General features: G+C 72.5%; 1 protein-coding gene across 1 annotated transcript in view; it reads right to left on the bottom strand.

Moving 5' to 3' along the window:
* ADGRB1 (adhesion G protein-coupled receptor B1) overlaps nt 1–8,541 on the bottom strand; it is a 56,224-nt gene extending 47,683 nt beyond the window's left edge. Inside the window, 1 exon segment of the mRNA XM_045861531.1 lies at nt 7,779–8,541. Coding sequence (XP_045717487.1) covers nt 7,779–8,541 — 763 coding nt within the window.
* Nucleotides 8,542–15,446: the final 6,905 nt, after the last annotated feature.

Genomic DNA, 15,446 nt, shown 5'->3' with positions numbered 1-15,446 from the left:
TGCTTGTCCCCAGGGGGGCCAGGGCCCTGCACGGCCAGCAAAGCGGGCCGGGGCGGCCTCCCTCGGGGGGACAGCCCCCGCAGCACCCACGATGGGCCAGGCACAGGCCTGGCGGGCACCCTGCCACTGCACCCACTGGTGGGGGGGCCGGGAGACAGCCGGGCCAGGCTCCTCGAGGCCTGCTGACCGGGCCGGAGCAGGGGAGCCGCTGGCCATGGGCAGGTCACAAGGGGCCCGGCAGGAGGGTCCCAGGTGCCCCCTGGGGACGGCAGGAGATCCCGGAGGGTGGGCCCTGGAGCAGAGGCTGAGAGACCCCCCACCACCCACGGGCCGTCTGCCCTGGCCTCACACCCCCCCTCCGAGGACGACGGGGCCCTGCTCCCCAGGACCGACACACGCAGACACATGGCAGCGGGGGCTGGGAAGGGAGGTGTGTGGGCGTTGTCGCTGGGGTTGGACTTGACCCCGGAGAGCCCACTCTGATTTGCAGCAAGGTCACGGTCCCAGTGAAGGTGACGCGGCACAGATCTGCTCTGTGGGGGCCAAGTGTCCTTGCCAGAGCCCCTCCCTCACCGCTCCTGCGCTGTCCCAGAAGCCGACCAGCAGGGGGCGCCAGAGTCAAAGGACTGGGAGGCAAGGCTGGGAGGAACCTCCACAGTGTGGGTGGTGGGCCCGTCTCCACGCTGGGTACACAGTGGGGAAGGGGGGCCTTGCACCCCCAGCCTGTTGCGGAACCTTTCTCTTTCCCTGCCCTCAGATCCCCACCCCCACCTCGGGCCCCACTGTCCCCTGGGCCCGGAGAGCCGGAGCTCCCTGTCAGGGCCCACAGCAGCCATGCCTCCTGTCCTCGGGGCCTCGGGGCGGGGGGGGAGGATGCAGCAAGAGGATGGGACAGGTGGGCGGGCTGACTCACCCAGTGACCAGCAGGAAGGGTTCGGACCTTAGTGGCTGCCCCGCGGTGGGGGAGGGCCTGGGCCCTGCTCTGTCCCTGCCCACAGGCAGTACACGCAGCTCCCAGGTGTGCGCTGGGCAGGCGGTGTGGGGGTCGGGGGGCTGGCCGGGGCCATGGAGTGGGGGCAGGGCTCAGCCCTGCCCCAGCCCTCACTGCTCCGGGGGCGGCGGGGCCTGGGTCTGGGTGTCTCACCCGCCAGGCGCTGTGTTGCTGCGGGGCCCTCTCGGCACCGGGTTCGGATGAGCAGGCCGAGGCGGCCCAGGGAGGGGCGCCCGTGCCCCCCAGCCAGGACGGGACCGAGCGGCCTGCACCAGGCCATCGGCCGGGGCCCCTGCGGCCAGCTCCCCTGGGGGAAGAAGGTTCCCGGGCACCCAGAAACCTGAGGTCCCACCCAGGCCAGGGGCAGCACTTTCACCCTTTTTGTGGCAGAGGAAACAAAGAGTCTAGGGGGTGGTCCAGACCCCCAGGGGCCAGGGCAGCTGGAACCACAATCCGGGGCGCACCGCATCAGCGCTGCTTTGTCTGACGCCCCAGTGGTCGGGGAGGCGCCCCAGGGAGGCCAGCGGAGCAGGGCCAGGGCACGGCCTCCACGTGGCCAGGTGCACAGGCAGCGTGGCGTGTCACACGCCCTCACTAGGGTGACTCGGCTCAGATGCACGGTCAGACCCAGAGACCCACGCAGACGGGAGCCCCGGCTACAGGGGTCGGGACCCCACGGTCAGACCCAGGGGCTCCCCAGGGCCCCCAGACTCACTAAGGCCACCTGCGGCAGCATCCACCCGCAGGCCCCAGCCCAGCCGGGGGGCCGCCCCGTCCTGTGACACCACGACAAAGGGACAGAGAGGGCTGGAGGCTGGGGAGGCAGCGCCGGCGGCGGGGCCAGGCTGGGCTCGTCCTGCCAGTGGTGCCCCTCGCTGCCCCAGCCCAGCCCCCGCACGGAAGCCTGAGTGACGTGGAAGCCGGTGGTGGGTGGGAGAGAGAGGGTGTCCAAGCCGGGCTAATCAGAGGATGCCACTCGGTTCCCATGGCAACTGCCGCAGAGCTCAGTCTTTCAGGACAGACTCAGGTTAGGCCTCGGCTGCCAGAACACCCACTCTTCCAGGGCTGGTTACCTTGGTGACCCAGGTGGCAAGGCTGTGGCGGGGGGAGGGGGCGGGGGCAGGGGGCGGCCGGGGCTGGGAGGATGGCACCGTCCCCGGGCCTATCTCTGACCCTGGCCGCAGGCTGCGTCCCGACCCCGACTGCACCCTGAGCCTTGGTCCCCGTCCAGGTCTGTCTGCTGACCCCGGGCGCAGGGGGCCTGGCCCCAGCCCCTGCCCCTGACCTCGGCCACACTCCTGCCATTAACGGACGTCCGGGGAGTGGGAGCTGCTCCTTCCGCTGCTGGTGTTTCTACCGCTCCCGTGTGTCCCCACGCACAGCTGACACCTGATAAAGTGCGTCCGCAACTCGGGGGCTCACCCGCGGCGCGGGGCAGAGGCGCCCCGGCCGGCCTCTGCTGGGTGAGCTCCCGGGGGCCGCGGAGGGTGGGCGAGGCTGGGGGTGGGCTGCCCCCGCAGGCCCGGGAAGAGGCGGCCTTTCTTCCACAGCTCAATGCCCCTCTGTCTGGGAGCCTCATTTCCATCCCGGCCCAGGATGAATGGAGCCGATTAACGGCCTCCGGGCCGCCTGGCCACCCGGGCGAGCGGGCGCAGGCAGAGGGGGCTCCCGGCCTCTTCCCACCCACCCCGGCACCCCAGCCTGGAGGCTGTGATCGCCGCGTCCCTGCACCCCAAGCTGGCTGGGATGGGGTGCTGAGGGAGGCCCTCCCCGGGCCGGGCCTGCCTTCTCAGTGTGCGCGTGGGGGGTCCCCCTTCGGAGGAGGGGAGCTGTGCACTTCCCCTCTCCACCAGCAGAGGTCTCCCTAGTCCAGCAGGTCTCAGCACCTGCCCATTTGCCTCCGCCCGCCAGGTTCCCCAAGCACCCACTGCCTGGCCTAGTCCAGCCCCTTGAGGACCCTGCCCCATCCTCCAGCCAGTTAGGCCCTGTCTGGGGCACCCAGGCTCCTCCTCTGAGCCCCCTGCATGGATGTGCCAATGGGGACACTAGGGGACAGGAGAGCTCCCCCGGAGCTCCAGGGGCCCAGTCCCCCCCACCCCCCACGAACATCCACCTGGCCCGTTCTCCATGGGGCCCGCAGTGGTCAGCAGCTCGCCCAGCCACAGCAGGCGCCAGGGCACCTCAGGGTGGGGCCAGGAGAGCCACGACCACCCCCGGGCCGCCTGCAGGCAGACAGGACAGGGGAGCCCCTGTGAGCACCAGCGTCGGGGAGCCGTGTCCATCGGCCTCACGTGGCCCCCACGTCCTGCCCCCACTCCACAGAAGAGGGACGGCGGCCGTCCGGGCCGACCAGCGCGGCCCTGTCTGCAGGGCCACCCACTCTCTGTGGCTTCTCTTCCTTGTGGGGTGGCCGCCCCGTCCTAAGGAGGGATCCCCTATCAGCTCTGCCCTCGGGCCCTGGTTGCCTGGGCAAGTCCCTCCCCGTCCTGGGCCCGGGCTGTACGGCCGACTCCCCTTCTCCCCTCTTTCTGGGACGTGGAACCGGAGGGGCCGTGGGCAGCGAGCGGCACAGGGTTTCTGACCTCACTCGGGGCCTGGGGGGGGGGCACAGGCGTGTGTGGCGGGCTCTGCCCCTCCCCCACCCGCCATCAGTGGGAGGCTCTGTCTCCAGCGGAGACGAGACCTTGTTTCCGAGTCCCCCCCACCCGATCAGCCCTTGTGGAAGAGCGGCATCCCGGCGGGCCTGCCCCTGTGCCCTCCCGTTCTCCCTGTGCCCCCCGTGGGCTCGGGGACACCGCCCTGCCACGGGAGCCCCCCGCTCTAGGCCCAGCCCCCTCCACCCCTGCAGACAGAGAGGAGGGCTCCGACCACCTTCCAGAGGGGACTCGTGGGGGCTCTGAGTGGGGGGGTGTTGCAGCACGGCCACCCCCTCAGTGGGGACGGGGACAGGCCTGGAGGCAGGGGTGGGGCTCAGCCCCTCCACCGCAGGTGCCGCGCACAGAGGGGGTGCACGTGGACTCGGGGGGACGGAGGGGCGGGCGGGGACTCAGAGACGGGTTCCCAGCCCCGGGACGCTGCTCTCCCATTATCTCACATGTCGCTTCTGCAATAAAATTCTTTAATTAAAACATGAATATTTAAAACGACCCTTGAGAGAAATGGCCCCATCTCGCCAGAGGCAGAAGAAGGCAGAGACCGGGGTGCAGGGGGCGGGGCGCAGACAGAGGGACAGGACGCAAGGCGAGGACCTGGTGGGAGGGCGCCTGACGGGGGCAGGTGGGAGGGAACAGTTGCTGTGGCCTGAGGACCAAGGGCTGCGCCAGACGCGTGACGTGGCCATGTGGCGTTTGGACAGGCGGGCAGGGGGCAGGGCAGAAAATGGGCCACGGCCTGGCCGGGGCCTCCTGCTCGCTCCCCGGCTCGCCGCGCACAGCCTGCTGGGAGAGCAGATGAAGGACGCGCCTGTCCCGCCTCCTCCGGCCGCGCGTGGCGCGGAGCTTCCTGGGCACGGGGCTCAGCTGTGTGTCTCCCCAACAACCGCTGGACCTCTCTGGTCCACGTGCCACCCCATCCCCCCGAGGTCAGCGCAGGAGAAGCCCTAAGTGTCCGGGCCGGCCAAGCGGCGCGGCGCTGGCTCTGCGGTCAGCGGACCCTTCCCAGCCAGGCGGCCTGCCGGCCTGCCGGCCTCCCGGCCTCCCGGCCTCCCGGCCTCCCGGCCTCCCGGCCTCCCTGCACTGCGCATGCGCTCACGAGGGCGGCGCAGTGCCGGGCCGTGTCCTGCACGTGGGGCTGCGTCGGCAGCCAGCAGACACCCAGCCCCACGGGGCTCACACGCTAGCGGGGGCCGAGAGGGAGGCAGGGGGAATCAGTGGGTGGACCAGAGACAGCGTGCGGGGTGGAGGCTGGGGCTGGGGCTGGGCAAGGACCCGGCGGAGGGAGCCCTCTGGGCGCGGGGGGAGGGGAGAGCCTTCCTGGGGCGGGAAGAGCCCAGGCACAGGCCCGCGGCAGGGGGTGCTCGCTGGGGAGCAGTCCCTGGGCTGCCGGGAGGAGGAAGCCAGGGAGTATGTGGGCGCTCCAGGCCCCAAGCAAGCGCTCAAACCTGGCTGCTGTCACGGCCGCTCAGGTGACTTCAGTCCCTCGCTCCGGGACAGCATTCTGGGCGCAGGGACCGGCGTGGGTGACACGCCCCGCCCCCCCCAGGACAGGCCAGCTCCCCTTCTCCGTCTCTGCCCTGTGCTTGTCGGAGTGGCCCGGGCCCAGGCCCCGGCACAGAGCCCAGCCTCAGCGCGCGCACGTCTCAGCAGCTGTGTGAACACACCACGCACACACGCGCACACTCACACACGCACACTACGTGCAGCACACAGGTGTGCACGCATGTACAAGGGTCCATGGGCACACCCTTACAGGGGCGCACACAGGCACACACTCGGCGCCCGGGTGCAGGGACACGCACGCACCTGCCCACCCTCCTCTGAGCGCCGCCGCCCGCCCCGCCCCGGTGAGCCTCCGGCTCCGCCTCCGCCAGCCCCCCAGGCCCCCTGACTGCTAGTAAACGTGGACGTCGATGGCCCGTCACTAGTGTCACTTCTGCTCAGAAACACCGGCACCCTGTGCTCACTCCTCACCTGAAAGAAGGTGTTCCGACTCTTTTCGTTTTTACGGGGAGGGGCCTGAGGGGCTGAGGGGCTGATGGGATTGGAGAGGGGTGGCAGGGCGGCTGGACTTGGACCCGACCTGGTCAGCCCGGGTGCTCCAGCCCCGCCCGGGTGACCCTCGGGCATCTCACACTGAGGCCACACTCCGACCGCTGGGTCCCCCTGCTGACGCCCGGCTGACATCTGGGAGCGGGGCGGCCACCTCCTTCCTCCGCGCCCACGCCCTTCTCCATCAGCTCCACACACTGCGCCCCACGGCCGGGCCCCCTTCCCCGACCCCGGTGCGGCTGGCCCACGCGGGCCAGCGCCGGGTCGCTCCAGGGTGCCTGCGGTGGGCCCCTCCCTGTGCCTGCCCCCCGCCCCCCCGCCGGGGCCTGGACACCTTTGTGCATGCACAGCTGGGGAAGCGTGCAGTGTCCGGGCCGGTCACTCCCCTGCCCAGTGCCCTCCGCTCCCCGAGCCGCTCTCAGGACGAGGGGTCGGCCCAGCCGCTCCCTGCAGTGGGTGCTCGGTGGGAAGTGGGGTTCCCTCCCCCGCCGGCACACACGCTCTGGCCCCCGTCCTCACACCTGGCTCCCCACAGCCCCGAGCTCTTGCCCTGCTCCTCCGGACCTCCCCTCGTGGCTCTGGGCAGCAGCGGGGACCTCCCAGCTCGGCAGTGGCCCCCGAGAGGCTCAGAGACCAGCTCCTTCCAGTGGGCTGGGCGTCTGTGGGCGGGCCCCGGGGCCATCCCCTCCGAGGTGAGGACAGAGCCCTGCAGGAAGCCCGCACCTCGCCGACGAGGACACCGAGGCTCGGGGGCAGGTGGCTGCTGGGGAGTGGCCGAGCAGGACGACCCCCGCGGCCTCTCCCCACACCAGCCGCCTCTGCCAGGCCCTCGCCTCGCCCTGAGCTCAGCCCTTCCAGCCTCCCATCCTGCCCCCAGGGAGGGCCCTGAAGCGAGGGGTCTCAGATCCGGGCGGGGCCTTCTCTGCCGGTTTTCTGCACACCCTGCCCTCCACCCCTCCCCGGGAGCTCTGCCTGCCTCGCCCCGTCTCTCCAGCTGCGTTCACGGCTCACGGGGGTGGCCGACCTGGGACCTGGGGCCTGGGGCCACGAGCAGAGGAGCAGAGCCGGGGGCCGGGACGACCGGGTTCCTCTGGGCCCCACACGCCGATCTCACGCCTTTAGAGACGATACTCGGAACAGCAGCCCTCTGGCCTCACTGGCGCGGGAGGGGCCGAGGGCCGTGAGCAATGTCGCCTGCCCAGGGTGGAATGACCAGCCCGGCCTGACCACTGACTGTCCAGCTCGCAGCTGCCTGCCCGGCGCCTCGGACTCCACAGTCTGGGACCAGGTGGCCCCTGCCACCCTCCCCACCCCAGCCACCACCCCAGCCTCCCCAAAGCTCCCAGGCAAGGGGGTCCATCTCCGGCCCCACTGCCTGTCTGGGCCCACCCCACGTCCCACCCGCCCTCACGCTCTCGTACCCACCAGGACCCCCGAGGCCCCCCTCTGCCAGGCCGACGAGCACACACCCAGCCCTCGCCCTGCTCTTGGCCTGCAGCGCCGTTCCCGGTCTCCCACACCTCTCCCAGACCCTTGAACTCGGCCCCTGGTCCAAGCGACCCCTGACCTCCAGCACCAGAGACCTGTCCCCGGTGCCGTACCCAAGACGCTGTGGCAGCGTAAAGGACTTTTACGGCCACGCCACGCTCACCCCCAAATCTCACCTCCAGACCATGTCTCCCAACAGCCGGCTCTCTGCTCACGCTTTCTCCACGCCGCCCACACCCCAGCGGCCCCCCAGGCCTCGGCCGCCAGCCGCCGTAGCCTGCCGGCCCGTTAGACCTGCCTGCTTCCGAAGAAGGAGGGGCCCTCCCTGCTGGGAACTAAACCCCCCCCACCCCGCAGCAACAGGGCCCCTCATTCCCTCCTTCGCTCACTCACCTGACTGGCGAGCACCCCCCCTCCCCAGGCACCTCCCCGCAGCCGGCCACGCCCCCGGCCACCTGCCGGACTCCAGCACTGGCCCCCCCCCCCCGGCCGTGTGCTCAGGGGCCGGCGGCCAGGAGAGCCCTGCAGAAAAGACCCTTCCGCCGCCCTCTGCCCAGAGCGCCACCCCGGGCCTCCCCTGGCCCATCACTCACCTGGGGCGCCATCCCTGCCGCGGTCCTGGGTCAGGCTGGTGAGGCAGTTCTCAGGGCCGCCTGCCACTCCGTCCCGCAGGCAGACGTCGCCGCGGGGGACCAAGGGGCTGGAGGCGGGGTGGCCGGGGTCCCCGTCCGGGCAGGCACAGGGCGTCTGCATGATGCCGCACGGGTGCGAGCTGCGGCTGCCGGCCAGACAGGCGTCCAGCCAGCGGCACAGCATCTGGCAGGCGGCCCGGCTGGGGCTGCGGTTGCCCACCACCAGGTACTCCACGGAGAAGTCGTCGCCGGGGGGCCCGGGGGCGCCCTCCCGCGGCGGCTGCTGGCGCTGCATCTGCAGGAACTGCTTGCTGGCCTGCAGGAAGGCCAGGGGCGCGGAGGGGTCGCAGAGCCGCAGCACCTCGTCGAAGCTCTCCACGCCCAGGTAGGTGCGCGTGGACTCCAGGAAGGAGTCGAACTGGTAGGTGCGGACGCGGGCGGGGCCGCCGCAGGGCGCGGGCGCCTTGGTCACCTTCATGTACAGCGTGTAGCGCCGCGGGTCCGGGTTGCGCAGGGTCCAGGAGCAGCGCGAGGCGTTCGGGGGGAACACGGCGGCCGCGGAGAAGTAGCCGAAGAACTTGCCCTGCACCAGCGTGGCGCAGGGCTCCGCCCCTGGCCCGGCGTCGGCCCCCGTGGCCGCCGGGGTGCGGCGCCCCAGCAGCAGCAGCAGGAGCAGCGGGCCGAGGATCCAGCGGGGACCCGGGATGGCGGCCTGGCCCCTCATCCTAGCTCGCGGGGCCGCCAGGGTTCCGCGGGCTGGACAGGCGGCAGGCGCGGGCCAGGCCTGGACATGCCAGGGTCTGGCAGCAAGCGGACCAGGCCGGGGGCCAGGGGCCGGGGCAGCGGCTCCCAGGGACGGCAGGAGGCGGGGCCTTCAGAGGACGACAGAGAGGGCTGCAGCGGCTCCTAAGGCGCAGGGCCCCGGTGCCTGCCCGCGGGCAGCAGCAGCTGGAAGAGAAAGGGCAGAGGGGGGTGGTGTGAGCCCAGGGGAGACTGGGGCCGAGGGCACGGCCGGGCCAGTGCCCACCTGGGCTTCGGACAGCTGACGCAGGCCTGGCGCTGCTCCCAGGCACCTGCTCTGTTCACCTGTCCATCTGCCGCCCACCAGTGCATACACCTGCAGGGGCAGGGGCCGGGGCCTGGGTCCAGCCACGGGGAGAGGAGACTGCCTCCTCCGCCTAGGCCCGAGTAGGGCGTGATGGGCAGCGTCTGGCCAGGGCCGAGTGCACAGGGACCCTGGCTGTGCCCGTCTGGCCAGTGGCCCGGCGTGGTTCCTGAGGGCCCCGGGACTGCCGCCTGCCCACTCTCCCCGTCCCAGCCACGGGGGCCACCCGTCAGCCCGGGCCTCGGTGGCTGTCTGGGAACCCCCCGTGGGGACCTGTCTCCCTCTCCTGGCAGCCCCCCACCTCTGTCTCCTGCCTCTACGACCTCCTCCCCCTCGCCCCGCACAGCTGGCAGGAAGGGGCATGGGGAGCGGAGAAGGCAGGCCTTCCCAGGCGTCCCCAGACTCTCACCCAGGGCGAGGGTGCAGTGCCGCCTCCCGCCGCCCCCTCCCCACAGCAGGAGTGGCCAGTTCTTCGAGAGGTGGGGGGGGTCAGACCCCCCTCTGGAGCTGCACCCGACACCCACCCACACCCTCCTATATTCCCTGGCCCACCTGCCACTGCTGCCTCTCGGGCCCCCCTCCCCTCCTCTGTCCTCGGAGCTGCGGCCCCCGTGGCCCCTGGGGCCCTGCAGCTCCAGGTGAGGAGGGCATGGAGTCACCGGGTGCCACCTGCGTCCAGCACCCTGCACGGACCCCTTGCCTCGCCCCTCCTTTTTCAGGCTGGTACTGTGACCGTCCCCCGATTTCACAAGGGGACACCGAGGCTTGGGGGGGTGAGTGACCCACCAAGGGCACAGTGCAGGGGCAGGAGAGCCCACACGGGAACCCAGACCGACCCGACCGTGTGCTGCTGGCATCGCCCCCGCTGCTGCCTGCCGCCCCGTGGACAGGAAGGCCGCCCCGGGCGCACGTGCATTAGGACACGGAGGAGCCGCCCCAGGCGCGGAAGCCAGCCCTGCCCACTCCGACCCGAGTCCAGGAGCGTGTGCCCCTGGCACGTCCCTTATGCCTTCAAGCCTCACTGTCCCCACTGTCCCCAGGACCCCTGGCTGGGCCGTGGGTCCCACGCAGCAGCCGAGTGGGCAGGCGAGGGAGAGAGAGTGGCGGCCAGCCCCACAGGGCCCGCCCGGCCTCCCGGTGCCGGCGCCTCCACTCCGCTGAGCGCGCACATGCCGGCGGCCTGCCCACGGGAGTCGGAGCCGCCGCTTCCTGCCGCCCGGGCCCAGCTGGCCGGCGACACGAGGTCAGCCACTGCTCTGTGGTCCCCTCCTGGCGTCCTTCCCACGTGGGCCGTGGAGGCCAGGAGGGGGGCGGGCACAGGCCTGGGCTCCGGATGCCCCTCAGAGCTGCGTGGGCTCTTGGGCAGGCCCCGCCTCGGTTTCCCCACCTGTCAGATGGGGGAAGCCTGGCTCGCAGCAGGGTGAGCACTGGACCTGGGGCTCGTCGCAGCGGGGCGTGGGGTGGGGGCCAGCTGGGGTGCGGGCCCCCCGGCTGCTCTTCAGCGGCTAGGCCCCGGCGCCCCGGGGACGGACCCTCCCCCTGCAGACCCTCCCCCTCACCGGGCTCCCACCCCTGGGACACCCCTTGTCCTCCCGCCTGCAGGGCACAGCTTTCGGCGTTGCTGTGGCAGAGCGACCCTGCCTGACTGCCCACCCCAGCACTCGGACCGCCAGGCCTGGGCCCGGGTCCCACAGCCCGTCCCAGACCCAGGGGGCCCTTCCGCAGGGGCGGCAGCGAGTTCCGGAACCCGGCCCGAGCCGGCCCGGCGGCAGTGCCCTCCGAGGTCCGGGCTGGGACCTAATGCGCCCCCGGCTGGAGCCTCAGCTCCGGGACAGATGCTCCCTGACGCCCCGACGCCCGGCGACTGCGGGCAGCCCCCCGGCGGACGGGGGCAGAGCCGGCAGAGCCGCCGATCCCAGCGGGGCGCCCTCCCAGGCGCAGGCTCCACTCCTCGGTGCCTGCGGGGGTCCGGGGCCCACCTGCCGTCCTGCGCGGCGGGCGAGAGGGGGCGGCGAGGGCCAGACCCGGGACAGCGCCCCAGTCAGAAGGGCCCCTTGGAAGGCCACTGCGGCAGCTGGGGGGGCAGGTGAGGGAGGCTGGGCAGGGCTGGTGGTGGCAGGGAAGGAGGCGGTGGGGGGGGTGCTCAGGAGACAGAGGAGAGGCCCAGGTGGCCCGCTGGGCTGTGGGCAGACACGGGGGGGGGTGTCCCCGGGCTGGACACTGAAGCGGAGGGAGGGGCCGGCCGGAGGGGGGCAGGTCAGGGCAGAGGCCGGAGCCCTTCCCGGCGGCTGCGCTCCAGGACCTGGGCTCTGGAGTGAACCTCCGACGGACTCCTGGGGGCAGACGGCAGCCTGAAGGAGCCCCTGCCCCTCGTGGGGTTCTCACGCAGGGTTCCTGGGGTCCCACGGGGGGACCCCACGGGCCACCAGGGAGCCGGGGCCGGGGGGGGAGCTGCAGCTCGGAGGCCGGGTGCCGGCTCCCACAGGACACCGCTGCCCTGCAGGGTCTCACGCCGACCCTGCTGCTGCGGGGCTGGCCCAGCCGCGCATCCCGGCACCGTGGCCCGGCCTCTCCTGTTTGTGTGCACATGCGTGTGCATGCGTGTGCATGCATGTTCAGGGCACTCGGCAGGAGGAGCGCCAAGCTCTGTGGTGGGGCCAGGGCTGGAAGGGGGCCCTGTCAGTAGGGGGCCGTTCAGGGGGCCCTGGGGGCCAGCCGGAGAGCGGGGGGGGCCCGAAGCAGGGCCCACGGAGCAGGTCCAGCTGAGTGGCAGGCTGGCTCACAGCCTCCCCTCGGCCGCCCCCAGCACCCAGCACCCACAGGGGTCAGAACGCCCTGAGCCTGCTGGCCAAGGTGGGGGGCTGGTGGGGGCTGACCCCAGTGCTGAGTCCGTGAGGTCGCTGCTCACTCCTGTCTGGACGCCCCCTCACGGTGACGGTGAGGCACCTGCTTCCCACAGCTCGGCCTTGGTCCTCGGAGCCTTCTTCAGCCGCTGTGCGCCTGGGCTCCCCAGCCCAGGGACCCATTAGCCCTCAGCTCCCTGGGGACCCCGCCTCTCCCGTCACCTTCTCAGGCCAATATTGCCCTCCAGCCCGGGAGTTCCTCCTGGCGCCCAGTCCCCACCTCTGGGGCCGGCTTTGCCCAGTCCCTCATGGGCCGCCCGGGCCCTGCAAGGGGGCCTGGTGGAGGGCGGGGAGCCCCCACGCAGGGGCACGGGGGGCGGCCACCAGACACAGACCGGGGATGCCCGTCGGAGCCCGGGTGCCTCGGTTTCCCTGCCGGCGAGGGCAGGAGCTGGGCGCCGGCCTCCCCTCACCCACACCGCCCGGCCCTCCTCCCGGCCCGGCCTCCACATCCCCTCCCCGCCCACCCTGGGCCGCCAATGGCGTCCCCAGACACCGGCCACAAAAGGCGCTCTGTTGTCCGGGCCGGCCCTCCGAACAGTGCCCGCCTGTGTGTCCTGGGAAGGGGCCGCGCTGGGGGAAGGGCGGGGCGGGCGCCGAGTCACTGAGGACAGCTCAGGGTCTGGCGGGAGGCCGGGGGCCAGGAGCACAGCGGGAGGGGCCGCCTGGGGTGCCGACCACCACCCCAGCCCACGGCAGCCTGTCCCCCCCGAGCCCCGGCCCGGATGCCCCGGAGGCCACACAGATGCCCCCCGGGCCAGGGCAGGGCAGGCTGGGCAGAGTGGTCCCTGGGGTGGGGAAGGGCAGGCCCGGGACCACCACCTGAGCAGTTGCAGGGGCTTGGGACCACCACGAGGGGTCAACAGAGCCCAGCAGGCCTCCGTCCAGGGGCATAGCGCCAAGTGGGCCCCGGGAGAGACCACCCTGCTCCCCAGCCCAGGCCACCCAGGCTACAGGACCAGCCGGCTGACCTGTGGGGCGACCTGGGCTGGCCCAGAGCTGGGAGGGGTGCCTGGTGGGGCTGGGTGGCCACAGGGCCCCGCCCCCGAGAGGCGCACCTGGCCGGCTGCACCTGCCGGGTCTGGCCCGTGGGGGGCCTCCTCCTCCTCCTCTGCCCGCCGCCTGGGCACCCCTCCCAGCTCCAGAGCCACTGGGGGACCCGGTGGAACCTCCCGGCGGGGGAGACCCCTGGAGGCCCACGCTGGGGGCTGGGGGCTGGGGAGGCCCACCGCTCTGCGCCGGCTGTGTGGGGGGCTGCCCCATGCACACCCCCTCCCTGCCCACAGAGGGCCAGGGGGATGTCCCCTGCACGCCACAAGGAGATGGACAGTCCCCAGGTAATGCTGGAGTGAGGGACAATCACTCTCGTCCCCCCGGGGTCAACGGTCAGCTCTCTGACGGGCCGTGGAGGAGGCTGCGGCCCCGTCACAGCTCCTCTGGCCCGGGCCCCTCTCGGCCCCACCCGCCTGCAGGCACCCGGGGCCCCGAGGCTTTGCTTCCGGCGCGGCCCGCCCCCGGGCTGCCCCAGCCTGGCCTGGCCCGGCTCCCCTCCTCCGGGCCAGGGGCCAGGCAGCTGCTGCAGCCGAGCCCGCGGAGCACCCCCAGACACGCACACGCACGAGTGTGCACGCACGCTCACAGGTGTGCTCTTCTGGAGAGACCCCCCCCCAGGGAGGACAGTGGTTGCGTCTGCCCCAGGCGCAGGGCCTCCCCGAGGGGCGGGGGACCCCATGGGATTCTGGGGGAGACGCACGCCGCCGTCCTCTGCGCTCGCCACCCCCACTGCGCGCCCAGGAGCAGGGCCCCGTCCACACTCCGCGCCACACGAGGATCTGAGGTCCCCGGCAGGAGGGGCTCCTCCAAGGTCACCTGCCCAAGGTCACAGCCTCAGGCGCACAGCCAGGCCCCGGGGCCGTCCGGCGTCCCGGTGCGCAGGGACGAGTCTGGACAGGTGCTGGCACAGCCTGGCTGTGTGCCCTGCCTCCCGACGTCCCCCCTCCGGCCCCCACGTGGCCGCAGCGGGGCTGACCGGTCCCCAGGGGGAGGCAGGACGGGCTAGTGCTCAGTGGGGCCGCGCTCCCCGCTGGAGGCTGCACCCAGCCGAGCAGGCCCCGCCCTTCTGTTGACCCACCCTCCCCTGACGCCCACGGGCTGCTCCGTGCCCTCTGTCTGGGGCAGCGGAGGCGAGGGGGGGCAACAGAAGGGAGCGTGGGGCTGGGGCTCAGGGTCACAACCCCCCGCGCCCCTCAGCGCCCAGCCGGAGCTGAGGTGGGATGAGGGACCCGTGCCCCAGGGCCGGGCGGTGGGGCCCTGGGCTGGGACGGGCTGGCAGGGAGGACGGCGGGTGTGCACGCGCAGGGCACACCTGAGCGTGTGCTGCGGGCAGAGGGAGGCCGGGCCTCCGGGTGAGGCCGGGACACCCAGGGCGGGGGGCAGCGGTGGTGGCCAGGCGGGGTCTCCCTCACTGCTCCTTTGCATGCAGGCTCCGCCCACTCCTCCGGGGACAGGATGTCCCCCCCAGACCCGGGCCCTCACCAAGACCTGCCCCCATAGCCCCAACCCCTGCCGCCCAGCTCTTCACGGTTCACGGACACGCGGCGCAGGGACTGCCGGTCAAAGTCACCTTGTCAGGGGCAGGGTGGCTCCTGCCTGGCTCCCTGGGGCCCCGGGTCTGGGGGGCCGTGGGGGGTGGGGGGGGGGAGGGTGGGTGAGCTAGGTGCCCCTGGGCGCCTGGAACACGCCCACCTGTGGAAACCACTCGCAGGACAGGCGCACAGGGTGTGGGAGGGGGGGCACAGAACACTCTGGAAGGACAGCGGCTGGTTCGCTGGCTCCCTGGGGCGCGAGGACCTGCCGCCTGGGATGGGAGGGGCCTGCTTTGCGCTCTGGCCCTCGGGTGCCGTCCCCACACTGGTCCCCCGTCACTGGTAAGGGGCTGACTCGGAAGAGGAGGCAGGGACCCCGAGCGGGACAGAGGTCGTCCCTCCTGGCGGCTCTGCGTCACCCCCACTCTGGTCCCGCCATACCCAAAGACAGGACATTGCGTGCCCAGCACGTGGTCTCGGAGGCTGAGGGGCAGAGGAGCTGCCACGTGCTAGGGTCTGCAGGGGGAGAGGCGCCCCTGTCCCCGTCACCTGCCCCCGTCACCTGCCCTGTGCGGAGATGGGCATCAGCTTCCCACGAGGCTCATGCCCCATGGGGCCTTGCTTCCCCAGAACCGTCAAGGGCAGGGGAGGAGGGGCTCCCCCTACACTGTGCCCAGCCAGCTGGCACGGCCCCAGGGTGTGGACCCCGCAGGGGCCCACACCCCAGGCACAGGGGCTGCCTTTGCTGGGGGGCACGTGGGCTGCACCGCGTGTCTGTCTGCCCGTATGCCATACGGACGGGGCCAGGACGGTGGCCGAGACCTGCGGTGGTGGGCGGGGCGGCGCCCCGTGCACCCCGCCTCCCATGCCCCGCTGCCCCGAGCCCGTCGCTTTGTCGTGTCCACCAGGCCACGCCAGCACCCCTGTTGAAGACGCCCCGTGGCCCCAGTCCTCCAGGACGTGGCCGGAGGCCTGCGGGACACCGAGGTCTGGGGCTGCTCCGTCTGTCCCGCTGGTCACCCTCCTGTCAGACGCC

This window comes from Phyllostomus hastatus, unplaced genomic scaffold (genome assembly GCF_019186645.2).
Source record: "Phyllostomus hastatus isolate PE091 unplaced genomic scaffold, TTU_PhHast_1.1 phas_scaffold_21, whole genome shotgun sequence".
In the NCBI taxonomy this organism is placed as follows: Eukaryota; Metazoa; Chordata; class Mammalia; order Chiroptera; family Phyllostomidae; genus Phyllostomus; species Phyllostomus hastatus.
The sequence above is the reverse complement of the archived record's forward strand: the minus strand, read 5'-3'. Positions and strand labels throughout refer to the sequence as shown.